Below are 13,717 nucleotides of genomic sequence, written 5' to 3' on the forward strand. Positions count from 1 at the left end.
CACGACGTCGTGCTCCAAGGACAAGACTCAACAGACCTCTTCAAAGCATGGCAAGAATACGTGAGGATGACGGGACACCAACAATCTGTCTGACTGTGGGCAGCAAGTGGTATTGATGGAACTTGGCACGCAACATTGCTTAAGCAGTCACCCATGGACAGCTGGGAACATGAATGGTCTGGTCCTTTTAGGTTCTGCCCGCTTTCGTGTGGTGGGGAGTCTCCGAGCTCGAACGCTCACTTGCTGGTCGCAGGGACACCCATTGATAGTGCCAAGTACAAAGTACTCGTACAGAAGTATTCCGTCAATACTACTTAGTACTTGAGTACACTGGACCAGCACTTAAGCTACTCAAGTTTCAAAGTACCGAGTACTTGACATACGGCGTACTAGATTACCAGACCATTGAATCGACCAACCACCTGCTCACTTGAGCAGGCAGTGGAAGTCGACACTAGGACCCAACGACATCAACTGGTTCGAACTGGATGGAACCTTCAGAAACATCCCAGCACCTAGCCCTGCCCTGCTGACATGGACCAGTTGACGCCCTCGATCCCAGCGCGTAACAGCCCCAATGCCGCAAACTGTACTCCGTACTCGGTAAATTGTGCGTTGAGGTGCAGGTATTCATCCCCCTGTAGGAGGTGCCTGGGTACCAGTACTTACTTCAATGTTGAGTACTTTGCCACGCACCCAGGTATCCCGGACCCGCCCGTGTGGGCATGAATGGGCTGGCACCGCCAGCTTCAGAACTTGGGATGTGTTCGGCACTGGAACGCATCCCCAACATTGACTGTCGCTGCCGTGACAGGGGAGTAAGTGCGAAGCCTTCACAAGGACACCGATCATTGAACGAACCAGAGTTGGACGCAGCAAGGGCAGCCCCTTCACAAGTGGGCGAAGCACGCCTGCCAACGTGGAATCTGGCCTGTGAGTGGTAGATCATAAGGCCATTGCTGAAGGGTGGAGGTTTGGCGTCAGGTACACCGATTCTGCCCAGGCAAACAGGGTCAAAAGGCATGTCGACAGGCCCTCCGATATTATTCCATGCCACTGACTGCCGTTACTCGGGCCATGGCAAATTGTGCTGCAGAACGTTGAAGTCAGTCCTGACCAGCCTGTCCTTTTGGAGGACCATTGAAATGCCTTGGAAGACCCAGTGGCTAATGCACGACTACCTAGGTACATGTACGAAGCCTAGCAGAGTTCTCCATCAAGAATTGTCCACTCTGCACTCGGACTTTGGTGCTTGCGTCTCATGCACGCAAGCAACGCTCGGTGGCTGCGGGCTCCATGTCAGAATTGGCGTGCAGTCAGTCGAGAAGACACCCTGACAGCCAATGACGACACGACTAAGTCGATTTCATTGCCCCATCGACAGGTCCGGTTTGTCTTACCCAAAAGGACGGCTGCCTGCCAAAACCATGTCTTGGTCCATTGGCAGTCTCGTGAACACGAACATTCGTGACATGGGCAATGGTGTAAATAGAAAGTTGCAGGGAGGAAGAGACGCGTGTCTAAGTGCTAGTAAGTACAATCCGTCGGATTGGGACTGTATTGCTGGCTACGCGTACGTATCGAACGCCATGTGAGACCCGTCCAACGGCAGACAGGCCTGCTCATTAGCAGCTTTGTCGACACGCTGGCGGGAAGGCCTGCTCCTTTCCCTTGTTCAGAGCGTCTTCCACTTGAGCTGTCATCATCCACAAAGTGCCTGGCCCAGTACACACAACCGGGGCCCTTGTGCTTGCAGGATTGCCCGGCTGAGAAGGCACATGCAATTGCGATCCCAGCTCTCCACATGGCTAGCGGCTACTTGGGAGAGGTCTGGTGGTCCAAGCTCTCTCCAATAAACCATATGCATCCTCGAGCCTCGAATGTTGTTGCAGGTGCCGACAGGAGTCCTGGCGAGCATTTGGTTCGGACAACATGCAGTTGTTTTCGTAACTTTGCTATGTACGGAGCACTCGAGCGTCTTATCGCAGCCAGGTGATACGTAAATTTGGGTTCGTGGACGGATTTTCAGCTCGATGATCCTAGTGGATTCGTGCCTCCAATGTCGTGAACGGAGTATAGACCAAATGGATTGATTGGATTGTGCGGAGTACTTGACGGAGAGCAGACTATTCGAGTGGCCGAGGTCTTTGCATCTATTACATATTTCCTGGGTCACAACAAACCACATGACCGGAGCATATTGATAGGTTCTTTGGGGATTTGTTTGGTGAAAACTTAGCCAACAGTCAGTATGCCAACATTACGATCATGGACGTAGCAGTAGTCTACTTGTTCTGCGATGGTATGTACATACCTACCTAAGGTACGTACCCAACAAACCCAAGAGCCTTTGGACTGCTCCAATTCAAACAAACCCTGGGGCGAGGGGCAAGGCAAACGCTCGGTGCGCACTGTGCGTTGTTTCCGCCAGCGTTTTGTTCCGTCTCTCCCGGTAGAGGGGAGATTGGTGGTTTGTTATTATCAGGACAACGCGGTAAAGATTGCTGGATGGCGGCCGTCATTCCCTTCCATTCCTTGCCGGGAGACCGATAGGCGGCCAGCCACTTACGGCCACGGACAATTTGCATGCAGGTCCTTGAAGTCTCTGGCTCGCAAGCAGGTCAAAGTACTCCAAACTTCAATACTATTTCCACTGGCCCGAGTGTCTCGTGTCTGCATGAGCGAATTGAGTGCCGGTTTCGAGAGCGAGGCCCGGGGAATCTTTGGTCTCCCTCTTGGTGTTCTCGTGCGGGATCTTAAGTTTGGCGTTGCCCCTGCCCATCTCTGTTCAAACAGCATCTGGCACTGCCCACCTACTCGAGCCAAGTGTGCCTTTATCTCCCGTGTTCCGTCGTCCCGAGAGTACCCCACAGTATCTAGTGATCGTCTTCCTCACTCGAGTGCTGGGGAGTGTTGCAGTTTTCTCCGTCATTTATAGAATGGAGTGTCTCAAAGCTAGACGGGCCGTCCGATGCGACAAGGGGTCTGTCTCTGTTTCGATTCGTCCGAACTGGGAATGACTTACGGAGTAGTATTGAGTCAGAGCAACTTCAATATTGTATGTACAGATTGATATGCCGTAGCGACATGTCGAATGTGCCTGCCGTTCTGGTCCAACGCTTGGATACTCTGGCTCAGCCTTGGAGACGTGTCCGGCTTAGTGCTCTTGCCGTACTTGCCTGGGCTTCTGGGCACGAAATGCCGCAGTACCTCGGCAGATCGTTAATGAGCCATGTTAGATGCCACCAGACAGTTCGGGGACACGTAATCAAAGAGGAATAAATGTAGTGGAGGAAGATGGGGGAAATGACATCAATGAGTCTATTCATTTATCCTCCGTAGCAAGAGATGGGCACGTTAAATTTCCATGGCCCAAGGTGTTGCCTTCTTGCCAAGCCTGAAAAGGCACATTGCAGTGCTAGAATCTCCCGATAACGTCTTTATAATTGAGAATGGGTTTCTCATTGTGTACGCACGAGGTTGGCCAGCCAGCCGGTCTATGATTGCATTCTAACAGCAGATCTTTGAGGATTTCATCTTTCGGGGGTTCCCAAGTGTTCCGTACAGGCGCAGGCTGCAAATATGCAAGATTGACTCAAGCGGCGGGCTACCAGGTCGAACAAAATAGTTTGGGTATGCGAAGTGCAAGAAGTACTTGATTACAACGTTCTGAGCAATATACAACTGCCCAACGTTTTGTGCCCACGTTGTGCATGAGAGAAATTGGAAGCAACCAAACCCAATAGTAACAACAAGCCACGCGGCAACTCGACACTTCGAAATTTGAAGGTAATGTTCACTTATACATCGAGGCGTTGCAAGGGGAACACGTGCCCGTTAGACAACACGGATTACAAGTCCTTGACTTTCCTTCATGATGCTTCATGATGCCTGCTTCAAAAGGTGACTGCGTAACCGTACATATATTTCATTGAGGGTATCTATCCGACAACAGGTTCAGCCAAATCAGTCTAACACCCGGACCTCTTCGGGATCACTGACCCCAAGATCGTCGACATTAGACTCCTTTACGATCATCTATACACTTCTCGCCTCATATCATCCGCATATACTATCTCCTGAGTGGCTCCACGAGGCCGCTCAATAAATGCAATCTCTTCCCCGGCCCGGGTCTGCCCGTTTAAAGGACGATCCCCTGGTCGAGCGCTAAATCCTCGCTGCACGACGGGCTCTTGGATTTGACCAGGACGATACTCTCTCATATAGGGTTGGAGCACTTCATGGTGACCATCTGGATGGGCACTGGCTCTGAAATCTGTTGTTCCCTGCGCCTCTGGTCGGACACTAGGAACACGTCCATACTCCGCAGGCAGCTGATATCGAACGGTTTCCACTGGACGCATACTGGACTGACCACCTCCATAGGTTTCTTCAATGTATCTTCTCTCTGACGGAGCTAATACTTGGACAAATCCCCCATGAGGTGGTGGCCCTCTCGCCGAAATCTCCCTCTTCCATACGTCTCTGTAATCATGGCCGACATACTCTGGCTGTGTTACGACACGGCGAGGCACGACGTAGGTTTGGTTAGACGATGCGTAAACAACGCCGTCGTCTTCATAGGGCCCCGGAGCAGGATGGCGAGACACGGCACGGGGCGGTAGGCGTTCGTACAGCACTTCATGTTCACCATGCCTGGAAGGGGAAGTAGCAGAGATGCGAGATGGTGAGTGATGGAGTGGCTCAATATACTCACGGCCATGGGCATCGACCAATATCCTTGTATGGGCTGACCTCGAGGGTGCGATGAATGTGTCGCCCTCTGTGTGACCAGCCATTCGAGGGCCGTCACGATATTCACGGTATTGGCGTGAGGGGGCCGGATAGGGATCAGTCACCATTACCCGCGAAATTGATCTTGAGACGGGCGTGGCTCGAGCCGGGTACGACATTGTTGAATGCTCAACCTGTGCTGGACGAGGCCCTAAATCTTCACCACGGACCTGTCGCACATCGTAGTACTCCCCACTATGATACCGTACATCACCAGGCTGCGGCTGATGGTAAGCAGCCGGTCTGGCATATCCTACTGGTATCGGCTCTTCTCTGTACTGTCTTGTTATGTACTGGACTCCATCATCCTGAACATACCGCGGTTCGAGCTGGGCGTTGACAGGCGGCTCTTGCTCATGCCTAGGGCGCTTGGTTGGGCGGAGATAAGACGAGGCTGTCAACGGTGAAGGCGATCTAGGTTCAGGCTTGATGTATGGAGCTGCCTCCGGTTCTGGGGCTTGCCTGTCTGCCTTCCTTTTCTTTTTCTTCTTCCCTTTCTTCTTTCCGCCCTGCGAGGAGCTATCGGGACTAATTACGATGTTCGATTCGGTTCTGAGTGCGGCAACTTGTGCGAGAGTGCCCATACCGCTTCGGCCACCAACTATGGGCGTATCATGTACCGTCGACGACGCAGTCGCCAACGCGCTAAGAGCGGAAGGGTGAGTGGGCTGTGGTGCAACAGGTTGCAAGGTATGGTTTCGAACGAGAGGGGACGGTGGGCGGCTGTCAAGATGTTCATTGTTACCATGATGAGAGGCATTCGATGGCTCGTGATCCTTAGCTGCTTCCACGTCCAAATGATCTTTCTCTCCAGATTGGCTCGCAACATTGCTCCTGGTTTGGCTGGCTCCCTGGACGTAATTGTTTAGCCCAGGAACAACGCTCGCGAAAGGAGGTCTGGAGGCGCTTGCCGTCTCCGGAAGATGATTGATCTCGTTCAGCTGCGGTGGACAGGTTCCAGTCGTTGTGCCCCCGTTATCATCGTGAGGCCTTGGTGACAAGTTTTTGGCCTGTTGAGAGGCTTCTCCAACATCAAGTTCTTGAGAGTTAGTAGTTTGAATTCCTTCAGATTGATTACGAATACGTGAGGTTAGATGAGACTCGGGAGTGTCATGACGAGACGAATAAAAAGTGCTGTCGTCCAAAGAATCACTGGTGGCTTCGGCATTAGCGGTCAAGTTCTCACCATGGGTGATTGGTACAGACGTAGTCTGAGCCAAAACAAGGGCTCTTGAGAGCACATCAGATAAATCGAGGTCAGGTATGAGCTCTGCCGAGCCATTTTTTGCAGCCCGACGCTGTTCCACTTCTTCCTTGATGGCGCGTTCCAAGCGCTGCCGCTGGATCTGCAGCTCGGCTCTAACGAGCGACTCAGATTTTTCCAGAAAGATTGGGTTCAGCTCGGGAGGGCCAGAATTAGGCTGGGTAAAAGCAGCGGAGGAGATATCTCCATTGCCATCGCCATTGCCATTGCTACCGCGAGTCTGCCTTGCCTCCGATCTCGGTTCCAGCGCGGTTTTTCGAAGCGACAACGGTTCTAGCGATGTGTTCGACCCTGGCGGTGGCTTCAGCGTGGGATGTTTGCCAGACAAAATAGCATCGCGAAGTTGTACAATCCTCCTGTACTGCTGAATCTCAAAAATTTCTTCAGCAGACAAATTTGTCGACGAAAGCCCAGCGCCTGTGGGCGCGTAGGCTGCCGACTCTGCCTGGGCCATTGCACGCAGCACACCGCGTCAAACTCGGGATTCCGTCCAGGCAATCCACGAGTCTCTCGATGAACTCCTTGGAGTACTAGGAATGCAGAAGTGCGCCTGTACAAGCACCTATGACAATCTCAGCAGAGCTTGGCATTCGCTTGCCATGACGTAATAACAACTTTCTGGCGATTTGCGGCGCGAGGGTGCAGTAGATGGCCGATTAACAAGTTAGGAGAAGAAATAAATCAAGAATGTTCATACCATCAGATGTCCGGACGAAGCTGGGTAAGTACGGAATACAACCCCAAAGAATTGGGCGGTGAGCACGTGTCGCTCCGGCAAAATTCTTGCGACGGTGCCCTTTGAGTAACTTGAGGCAAGGGGGGCCTCCAGGCCAGTCAGCTGCTGCTATTCCAGACACTAAAGTGTTTCATGCGGGTCCATTTGCATGTGGGACAAGCAGGCGGCAAAGAGCTGGTCACACCCGGAGGGAGGCCAAAGAAGGTTCAGCCTGTTTGGGTCAGCTGGTTCGTTCAAAGGGCAATGGTGTACTTACGGAGTAACTTTGCACTACCTCCAAGATCCGTTTTCATCTTCAGAGTCAGGGCTCAGATCGGAACAATACATCCTTATTGAGGGTCCTCACATTTGAAAGCTATTGCTCTTTTTTTGTCTCTGTTCGGAAAGTCGTACTCCGTAATATCCAGTGCTAATGGCGACAGAACAAATGAGGTCCGAGGCAACGATGGTTCAAGACTGACGACGAGAGTGACAGAGGTGAAAAGGTAGAGACTATTACCCAGGTACCTAGTAGGTACTCCGTAGCTTGGAAGCTCCATCTATGTGTATACGGGGCGTTGCATCAGACTCTATCTTTAAGTACTTCAACCTACCAGTCACAGTATCTGATGTGCATTTAAGCCCGCAAAGCGCTTGTCAGTACTCGGTAACAAATTCAATATCAAATTGATCTTCAGCTGCACTGTATAATAGTGCATGTGGGGCTATTACAGGCTGGTTAGCATCGGGCTGGCCACCAGACTTCATGTAGACTCCGTATTCCGGACACCGTGGTACTCTGCTGTCACTGACAAGAAAATCAACTTCGGCAAGGTCTCAGTGCCAAAATAATACATGGCACATAACTTTGGTTTAAATATGTAGCTCCTGTATACCCACGTAGTCTATTGGCTAAAATCCTGCGCCGCATCAAGTGCGTTGCGCAGTCCAGGATGGACTTCTTTGCCCAAGTGGTCATCCTATCAGAGGACATCAGGACATGGACCCTACTAACCTCCGTCCGTACTCGCTGATCTGCACGGCGCAGGTCCAAGTCCACCCCGAGTCAACCAACACACGTGCAGAAACTCCATTCGCCATGCAACTCCGAAAACGAGGCCTAATACTCTCTTCTTCAACAACATATGAGGCGTACGGGTTCTCATCTTTTGGGCCGTTTTGTCTACTCTCCGCGCCTTCGACCCAATCATCAATTTCGACTCCCCAAAAGCTGCCAGCAGCGTCCGCCGCTTTCTGCCGCCTCACATCCTATTCAGACCATGACTGTCGTTAACGGAACAGGGCCCGGCAAACCGGTGCTTTTCTTGTATGTGCAACGTGCAATTATACGGAAGTTACTTACTGAAATCACGGGGACTAATGGCATCTTTACTTTGAAAGTGATATTGACAATTGTCTCTACTCACGAAGTGAGCCTTTGACCATGATAGTCGATGAGTCAGCGCATGTGCTAACTTTTCCCAAAGGCACCAAAGTCCAGGACCTGATGGCAGAACTGATTGACAAGTACTTTGCTAAACACCTTGACCTTCCCTGGGAGGAAGCTGTCAGGCTTCACAAGGAGTACTACACTAGTTATGGGCTGGCCATTGAAGGCCTTGTCCGCCACCACCAGATCAACCCTTTGGAATATAATGCCGAGGTCGACGACGCCTTACCACTACAAGACATTATCAAACCTGACCCGGAGCTGCGGAAACTGTTGGAGGGTATTGACAAATCCAAGGTCAAGATTTGGCTCTTTACCAATGCCTACGTCACCCATGCCAAGAGGGTTGTCCGCCTCCTTGGCATTGAGGATCTCTTTGATGGTCTCACCTACTGTGACTACTCACAAATGCCCCTGATCTGCAAGCCGCACCCTGACATGTACAAAAAGGGCATGCGTGAAGCTGGTGTCAGCGACGTCAAAGACTGCTACTTTGTTGGTATGTGAACGCCGCCTTTCATATCTGGAGGCCATATCGGCAGACAGGTCCCTTACTAATAACCGGCAGATGATTCGTATTTAAACTGCACCAAAGCCAGAGATTTCGGCTGGACTGCAGCGCATTTGGTCGAAGAAGGTCTACCGGTACCTGAAAAGACAGCTTCGCAGTTCCAGATTCGCCACCTAAGTGAACTGCGAGCCGTTTACCCGCAGTTCTTTAAACCGGTTTGAGCGCAGAGTTTGATTTTCCTCCACCGGGATATAGAGAGAGAGCCAGCGGAATAAAGCGTCGAGGCAAGGGCCTGTTCAACTTTGGACCTTTCTTGCCAAGGTCTAGATTTCACGTAGATGTGGACGTAACAATAGATGCCATATAACAAAATAATTCATCATTCATAAACAGCTCCAGGCATGACCCCACGACTGTGAGCTCATGGGTTGAAAATCGTCCCCAACGCCACGCTATGCAATGAATATCACCAAGGCCCTACACGTTCGAGGGATTACTTCATGGCCGCCGGACGCTGCGGATAACAGAGTCTAACTCGGCCAGGATTTGATCTCTCTCCTTCAGAGCATCTTGCCGTTGCGCTTCTGCCGCCTTCAGGTCCTCCTCGAGGTCCTTGATATTTCGTTCTTGGTCTCGTTCGCTGTTGTCTAGCCCGGGGAGGTTCGATATTAACACCTCTATTTGCTGTTCTTTGATTATCAGGTCACGCGATAGCTCTTTAAGCCCGGCAGCGAATTCATCCGCAGGCAATGGGTCGACTCCGCAGATCGTCAGTGCCACGTACAACAATTGGGCGCTGGCTGTGCTTCATGTCCTCACCTTCCCTCTGATGAGGTTCCTGTTTTATGTCTCTAACTTTGTCGTTTGGACCCAGCGTCTCGAGATCGTGCCGTCTCTGGACGAAATGCAAACATGCGACGAACTGCTGCGCGAGCTGTGCCAGAGGGTTAGTTGGTTGACGTCCACAGGGTGACGCAGCGGTGGCGGTTGCAATACCTGGTCAACTGCGTCTTGCAGCTGTGTTAACCGATCGCCCATTATGCGCTGGGTGGAATGCGATTAATTGCGAGGCCACGACAAAGCAGTTCAGAGCAGCTCACGGCTTGTTGTTTGGAGGCTGATTGCCAGTGATTGGACACTTGCGATTGCCTGGTTTCGCATTGACATCTGGAGGTGCAAGTTGGCAAAATGCACTGTGACTGCGCACTGTCAGCTGCTAGTCCGTCTGCCGGACCACGGGGAATAGACGATCCGGCCCACGAGCCCAAGGCGCCCGTGGGCCGGCTTTGGGAAGTGAACACCTTGTTGTCAGTGAGCATGGTAAAATAATGATGCCAGAGGGCCACATCTCACCTTGTTCTTAGTGCCTCCCCCGTCTGATTCCACCACTTTTTCCGTACGGCGTTGAACCTGCCGCTCCCATTTACTTATTTATTACAAGACCGATACATTCGCTTTGTTGTACCTAATCGCGGCTCAGGCCCTAATTCACAATGTCAGCACCGCCGCCGCCCAACGGTCCTCCTCAAGGCGGCATTCCCATGCCAATGCCTGGCCAGCGTCCCACGCCTGAGCAGATTGCCGAGATTCAGCGGCGGGTTGCTGAGGATGCTGAAAAGGCCGGGATGACTGTTCCCGAATTCATTGAGCACATCAAGAAACAGGCGATGGAGCAGCAACGAATGCGCATGATGCAGCAGCAGCAAGCTGAGACAGGCGAACACGTTCATGGAGAACACTGCAACCATGATCACGGCGACGGACACCACCATCACAATCACCAGCAAGGACAGCCTCAGCCAATTGTCCCTGGTCCTCCAAACCCCAAGGCTCTAGCACTAGCCAAGTTCTTGAAAGGCCAGGACCTTAAACCTCGTACGAGTATTCTGAACGGAGAGCGAAAGGATATGTTTAGAGGTATGTCGGCCGTTGAGCTGCAAAAAACATGTCGAGCTAACCCTGATTTCCGCAGTCAAGCGAGCACTGCGAGCCCTACAAACGCCAGCGTACGAAAAAGCACGAAAGAAGAACCCTCTCCTACCCGAAATCACGGACCGGGCATCGCTCGAGAACGCCTTCAAACTCCTTCCATTAAGCATGCTTGCTCTGAGAGTCAGCAAGATTGAACCCGAAGAAGGACCCAATGGCAAGAAACCCAAGCGAACAAAGGGCCAATGGAACGTTCGCATTGAGCAACAGCAGGATGCTGGTGACGACATGTACTACGTGTGGCTATGGGAAGGCAGCCAAGTGAAGCGCCAGCTGTATGCCGCTTTGGCACTGGTCCTGATCTTCATCATAGTTCTCTATCCCTTGTGGCCACTGAAGCTGCGACAAGGTGTCTACTACCTTAGTTGGGGTCTTCTTGGTCTCCTGGGTCTGTTTTTCCTCATGGCTATCTTCCGTGTCATCCTCTTCTGCGTTACATACTTTGCTGTGCCTCCCGGTCTCTGGCTGTATCCCAACCTTTGGGAAGATGTGTCGTTTATGGATAGTTTCCGACCTGTTTGGGCCTGGCATGAGGTAAGTCGGCCTTGGTCCTTGACAAATGACGCAACACCAGACATGCTAACAGATTGCCCAGTCTGCCGCCGACAAGAAGAAGAAGAAGAAGGCTAAATCCGCAGCCCGCGCTTCGGGCAAAGTCCCTAACAATGCCTTTGCCGCTTCGACTGGTCAGATAGCACCAACCACTGCGACAACTACAGGCACTGATACCCAGATCAATGTTGGCAATGTCCAGCAACGGCACTACGAAGCTCCCAAGGTTGAGGAGCTTGCTGACGACGAGTAAAGCGTATAAGGCGACGAACGGGTTGTGGGGCCGATGAGCAGGTGGAAGAATAAAAAGATTTCTATGGAGACCTGATGGCGTTTAATTGTGTTGGAGAGATGAGGCAATGCTTTTGGTGTGGATGCAGGAGCAGGAGCTGTCTCTAGATTGACAGAGTAGGAGAGTAGGAATTGAATCATGATAAAAGGTCATGTTTGCCAAAAAAGAAGAAAAAGAAGAAAAAAAAGAAAAAAAAAGGGCAAGCTTGATGTGACGAACCCGTAGAGAACTGCATATATGTGTGTGTGTGTGTGTGTGTATTCATGGCATCTCCAACCACAATAAACTTGCTTTTATTTACATTCCAAAAAGCTCATTATTCTAGGAGTCACTCCTCGCTCCCCTTGGTGCGCTCATAATACTTGATGGCACCCTTGGCTTGCGCACAAGTCGTCAGCCGGCCACCCGCCTTGCCAGCATCCAATTTCTCCGCATCGCCACGCTGAGGCGTCCCGTTGACGTGGTAGAAATACCAAAGCTCGTTGATCTCCGTGCGCCCATTATCCTTTGATCCCTTACCGGCCTCTGTCTCGTTGTACTTGGGGCCGCCGCAGCCAATGAAGGGCTGCTGGCCGAATTCCTTGGTCAGAGCGTGCTGGATGTCAGAGAGGGTGTAGCTGGTCCTGTTGGAAGGGCGGATGCCCGCGTCGCTGAGCCAGCGGAACGAGGGGAGGCGGCGCTGCCAGGCGACGACTGTCTCGAAGAAGTCGAACAGGTCGTCGTGCTCAGCGGCCTTGGGGCCCTGTGCCACGGGGTGAGTCAATGTCAAGAGCTCAGGGGGGGCTCAAGCCCAAGGCGGCTTGTGTGGTTGTCGAGCAAGGGAGGCGATGTGCTTACGTAGCATTCTTTCTGGAAGGTAGAGAAACAGGTGGCATGCTTGGAGAACTCGTGCGCCCAGAAGACCCAGTTGGGGTCGAGCTGGCTCACCCAATACTTGTTCATGTAGGCGAGGAGATCGAGCTTGCCGTAGGGCCCGAACCACGTCTCAATGGATTCGCCCTTGTATGCTGGGACGGGGGTGCCGCCAGGCTGGCCGTTGGTGGTGTTGGGGGAGGGCTTGGGGTCATATTGACGGCTTAGGTCGCAGTATTGCGTGTACGAGCCTGGACATGAGTTAGATGTTATTGAAAGAGATTGCGGGGAGGAAACAGAGAGGTGCGGGAAGCTAGCTGTACCGTTGCAGAAATCTGTGCAGTGTTAGAAATGAGTCTGTCTGCTGTTTTCCGCACAGGCGCGAGGATGGCTTGCTTGCTTACCGGGCCACAGGCCGTGGATGGACCAGTCGTTCTTGGGATAGATCTGGCCTTTGTCTTCCAGCCCGGTGAAGGTGCTCCACAGTTGAGTGGCCACCTGTTGAGAAGCAATTCCGTCAGATGCTCGAGTTCCATTCAGGCATTCAAGGTCTGGAGGCGCGCAAAACTAACCAACAGGCCGCCAAACGTCTCAACGCAGCACGTGTCCTTGACCTTGTCGAGCTTCGCTTTGCACGAGCAAGAAAGCACCGGCTCGACTACAGTATTCACACCGCACCTGTTAACATGTACACACACAATACAAAATCGACACGGCAGCTGCAGAAGCCCAAGCGTCACGTACCGAGAGCACAGGTGTGGTTATCGGGCGTAATTCCCGGATACAATCCCGCAACAGCCACCTCGGCCAAGCCCACAAGCCCCAGGACAAGACAAGCACGACGCATTGCTGCAGCCGGTTCAACCCTCGACAGAGGAATATAGAATGCCGCCTTCGACCTCAATGGGATACCTTGTGAGAAATGACGGGAAACAAGACAGGAGGGCAAGCATCTCGATCAAGCAGGCTGCAGAGTCCAGACGTCCAGAATTTAAGACTGGTAGCTCCCCCACGTGCGACCGATGACGTCCAACCGTCTGTAGCTTTCCTTGCTCAATTGACAAGGTCATGCTTCGGTCTACGCTTACGGAGGCGCTTCAGCCAGCCGCGGGCACAATAGACCAATTGGCACCAAGAAAAAGAGGCGACGCCGCGATGAAGAAGCTTGCCTCTGCCTGATTGAGCAACTCTCCCGCTGCGGAACGACGGGCCAGCGTGGAACGAGGACCTAGAAGACATGATATTAGGTCCAGGTGCCCACCTGATACTAGCCCCACTTTTCTGCTTAGCTAAGACTA

At 52.2% G+C, this 13,717-nt stretch overlaps 5 protein-coding genes across 5 annotated transcripts; 2 read left to right on the plus strand and 3 right to left on the minus strand.

Moving 5' to 3' along the window:
* Nucleotides 1-4,034: 4,034 nt before the first annotated feature.
* Nucleotides 4,035-6,512, minus strand: MAA_05031 (uncharacterized protein; the record flags this gene model as incomplete). The annotated part of the gene is made up of 1 exon (XM_007823029.1): nt 4,035-6,512. The coding sequence occupies one exon, from the start codon at nt 6,510-6,512 to the stop codon at nt 4,035-4,037; it is 2,478 nt and encodes an 825-aa protein (XP_007821220.1).
* A 1,541-nt stretch (nt 6,513-8,053) lies between these two features.
* On the plus strand, nt 8,054-8,955 carry MAA_05030 (pyrimidine 5'-nucleotidase; the record flags this gene model as incomplete). Its single annotated transcript, XM_007823028.2, has 4 exons — nt 8,054-8,100; nt 8,175-8,203; nt 8,261-8,722; nt 8,792-8,955. 4 exons carry the CDS (start codon nt 8,054-8,056, stop codon nt 8,953-8,955), a joined length of 702 nt encoding a protein of 233 aa, XP_007821219.2.
* A 277-nt stretch (nt 8,956-9,232) lies between these two features.
* Nucleotides 9,233-9,772, minus strand: MAA_05029 (Mediator complex, subunit Med21/Med9; the record flags this gene model as incomplete). Its single annotated transcript, XM_007823027.1, has 3 exons — nt 9,233-9,418; nt 9,519-9,668; nt 9,731-9,772. 3 exons carry the CDS (start codon nt 9,770-9,772, stop codon nt 9,233-9,235), a joined length of 378 nt encoding a protein of 125 aa, XP_007821218.1.
* A 455-nt stretch (nt 9,773-10,227) lies between these two features.
* Nucleotides 10,228-11,528, plus strand: MAA_05028 (Translocation protein Sec62; the record flags this gene model as incomplete). Its single annotated transcript, XM_007823026.1, has 3 exons — nt 10,228-10,651; nt 10,707-11,257; nt 11,310-11,528. The coding sequence occupies 3 exons, from the start codon at nt 10,228-10,230 to the stop codon at nt 11,526-11,528; spliced, it is 1,194 nt and encodes a 397-aa protein (XP_007821217.1).
* A 367-nt stretch (nt 11,529-11,895) lies between these two features.
* On the minus strand, nt 11,896-13,266 carry MAA_05027 (Ribonuclease T2; the record flags this gene model as incomplete). The annotated part of the gene is made up of 5 exons (XM_007823025.1): nt 11,896-12,309; nt 12,405-12,670; nt 12,824-12,917; nt 12,992-13,047; nt 13,164-13,266. 5 exons carry the CDS (start codon nt 13,264-13,266, stop codon nt 11,896-11,898), a joined length of 933 nt encoding a protein of 310 aa, XP_007821216.1.
* Nucleotides 13,267-13,717: the final 451 nt, after the last annotated feature.

This window comes from Metarhizium robertsii (genome assembly GCF_000187425.2).
Source record: "Metarhizium robertsii ARSEF 23 chromosome Unknown MAA_Scf_2, whole genome shotgun sequence".
NCBI classification, from domain to species: Eukaryota; Fungi; Ascomycota; class Sordariomycetes; order Hypocreales; family Clavicipitaceae; genus Metarhizium; species Metarhizium robertsii.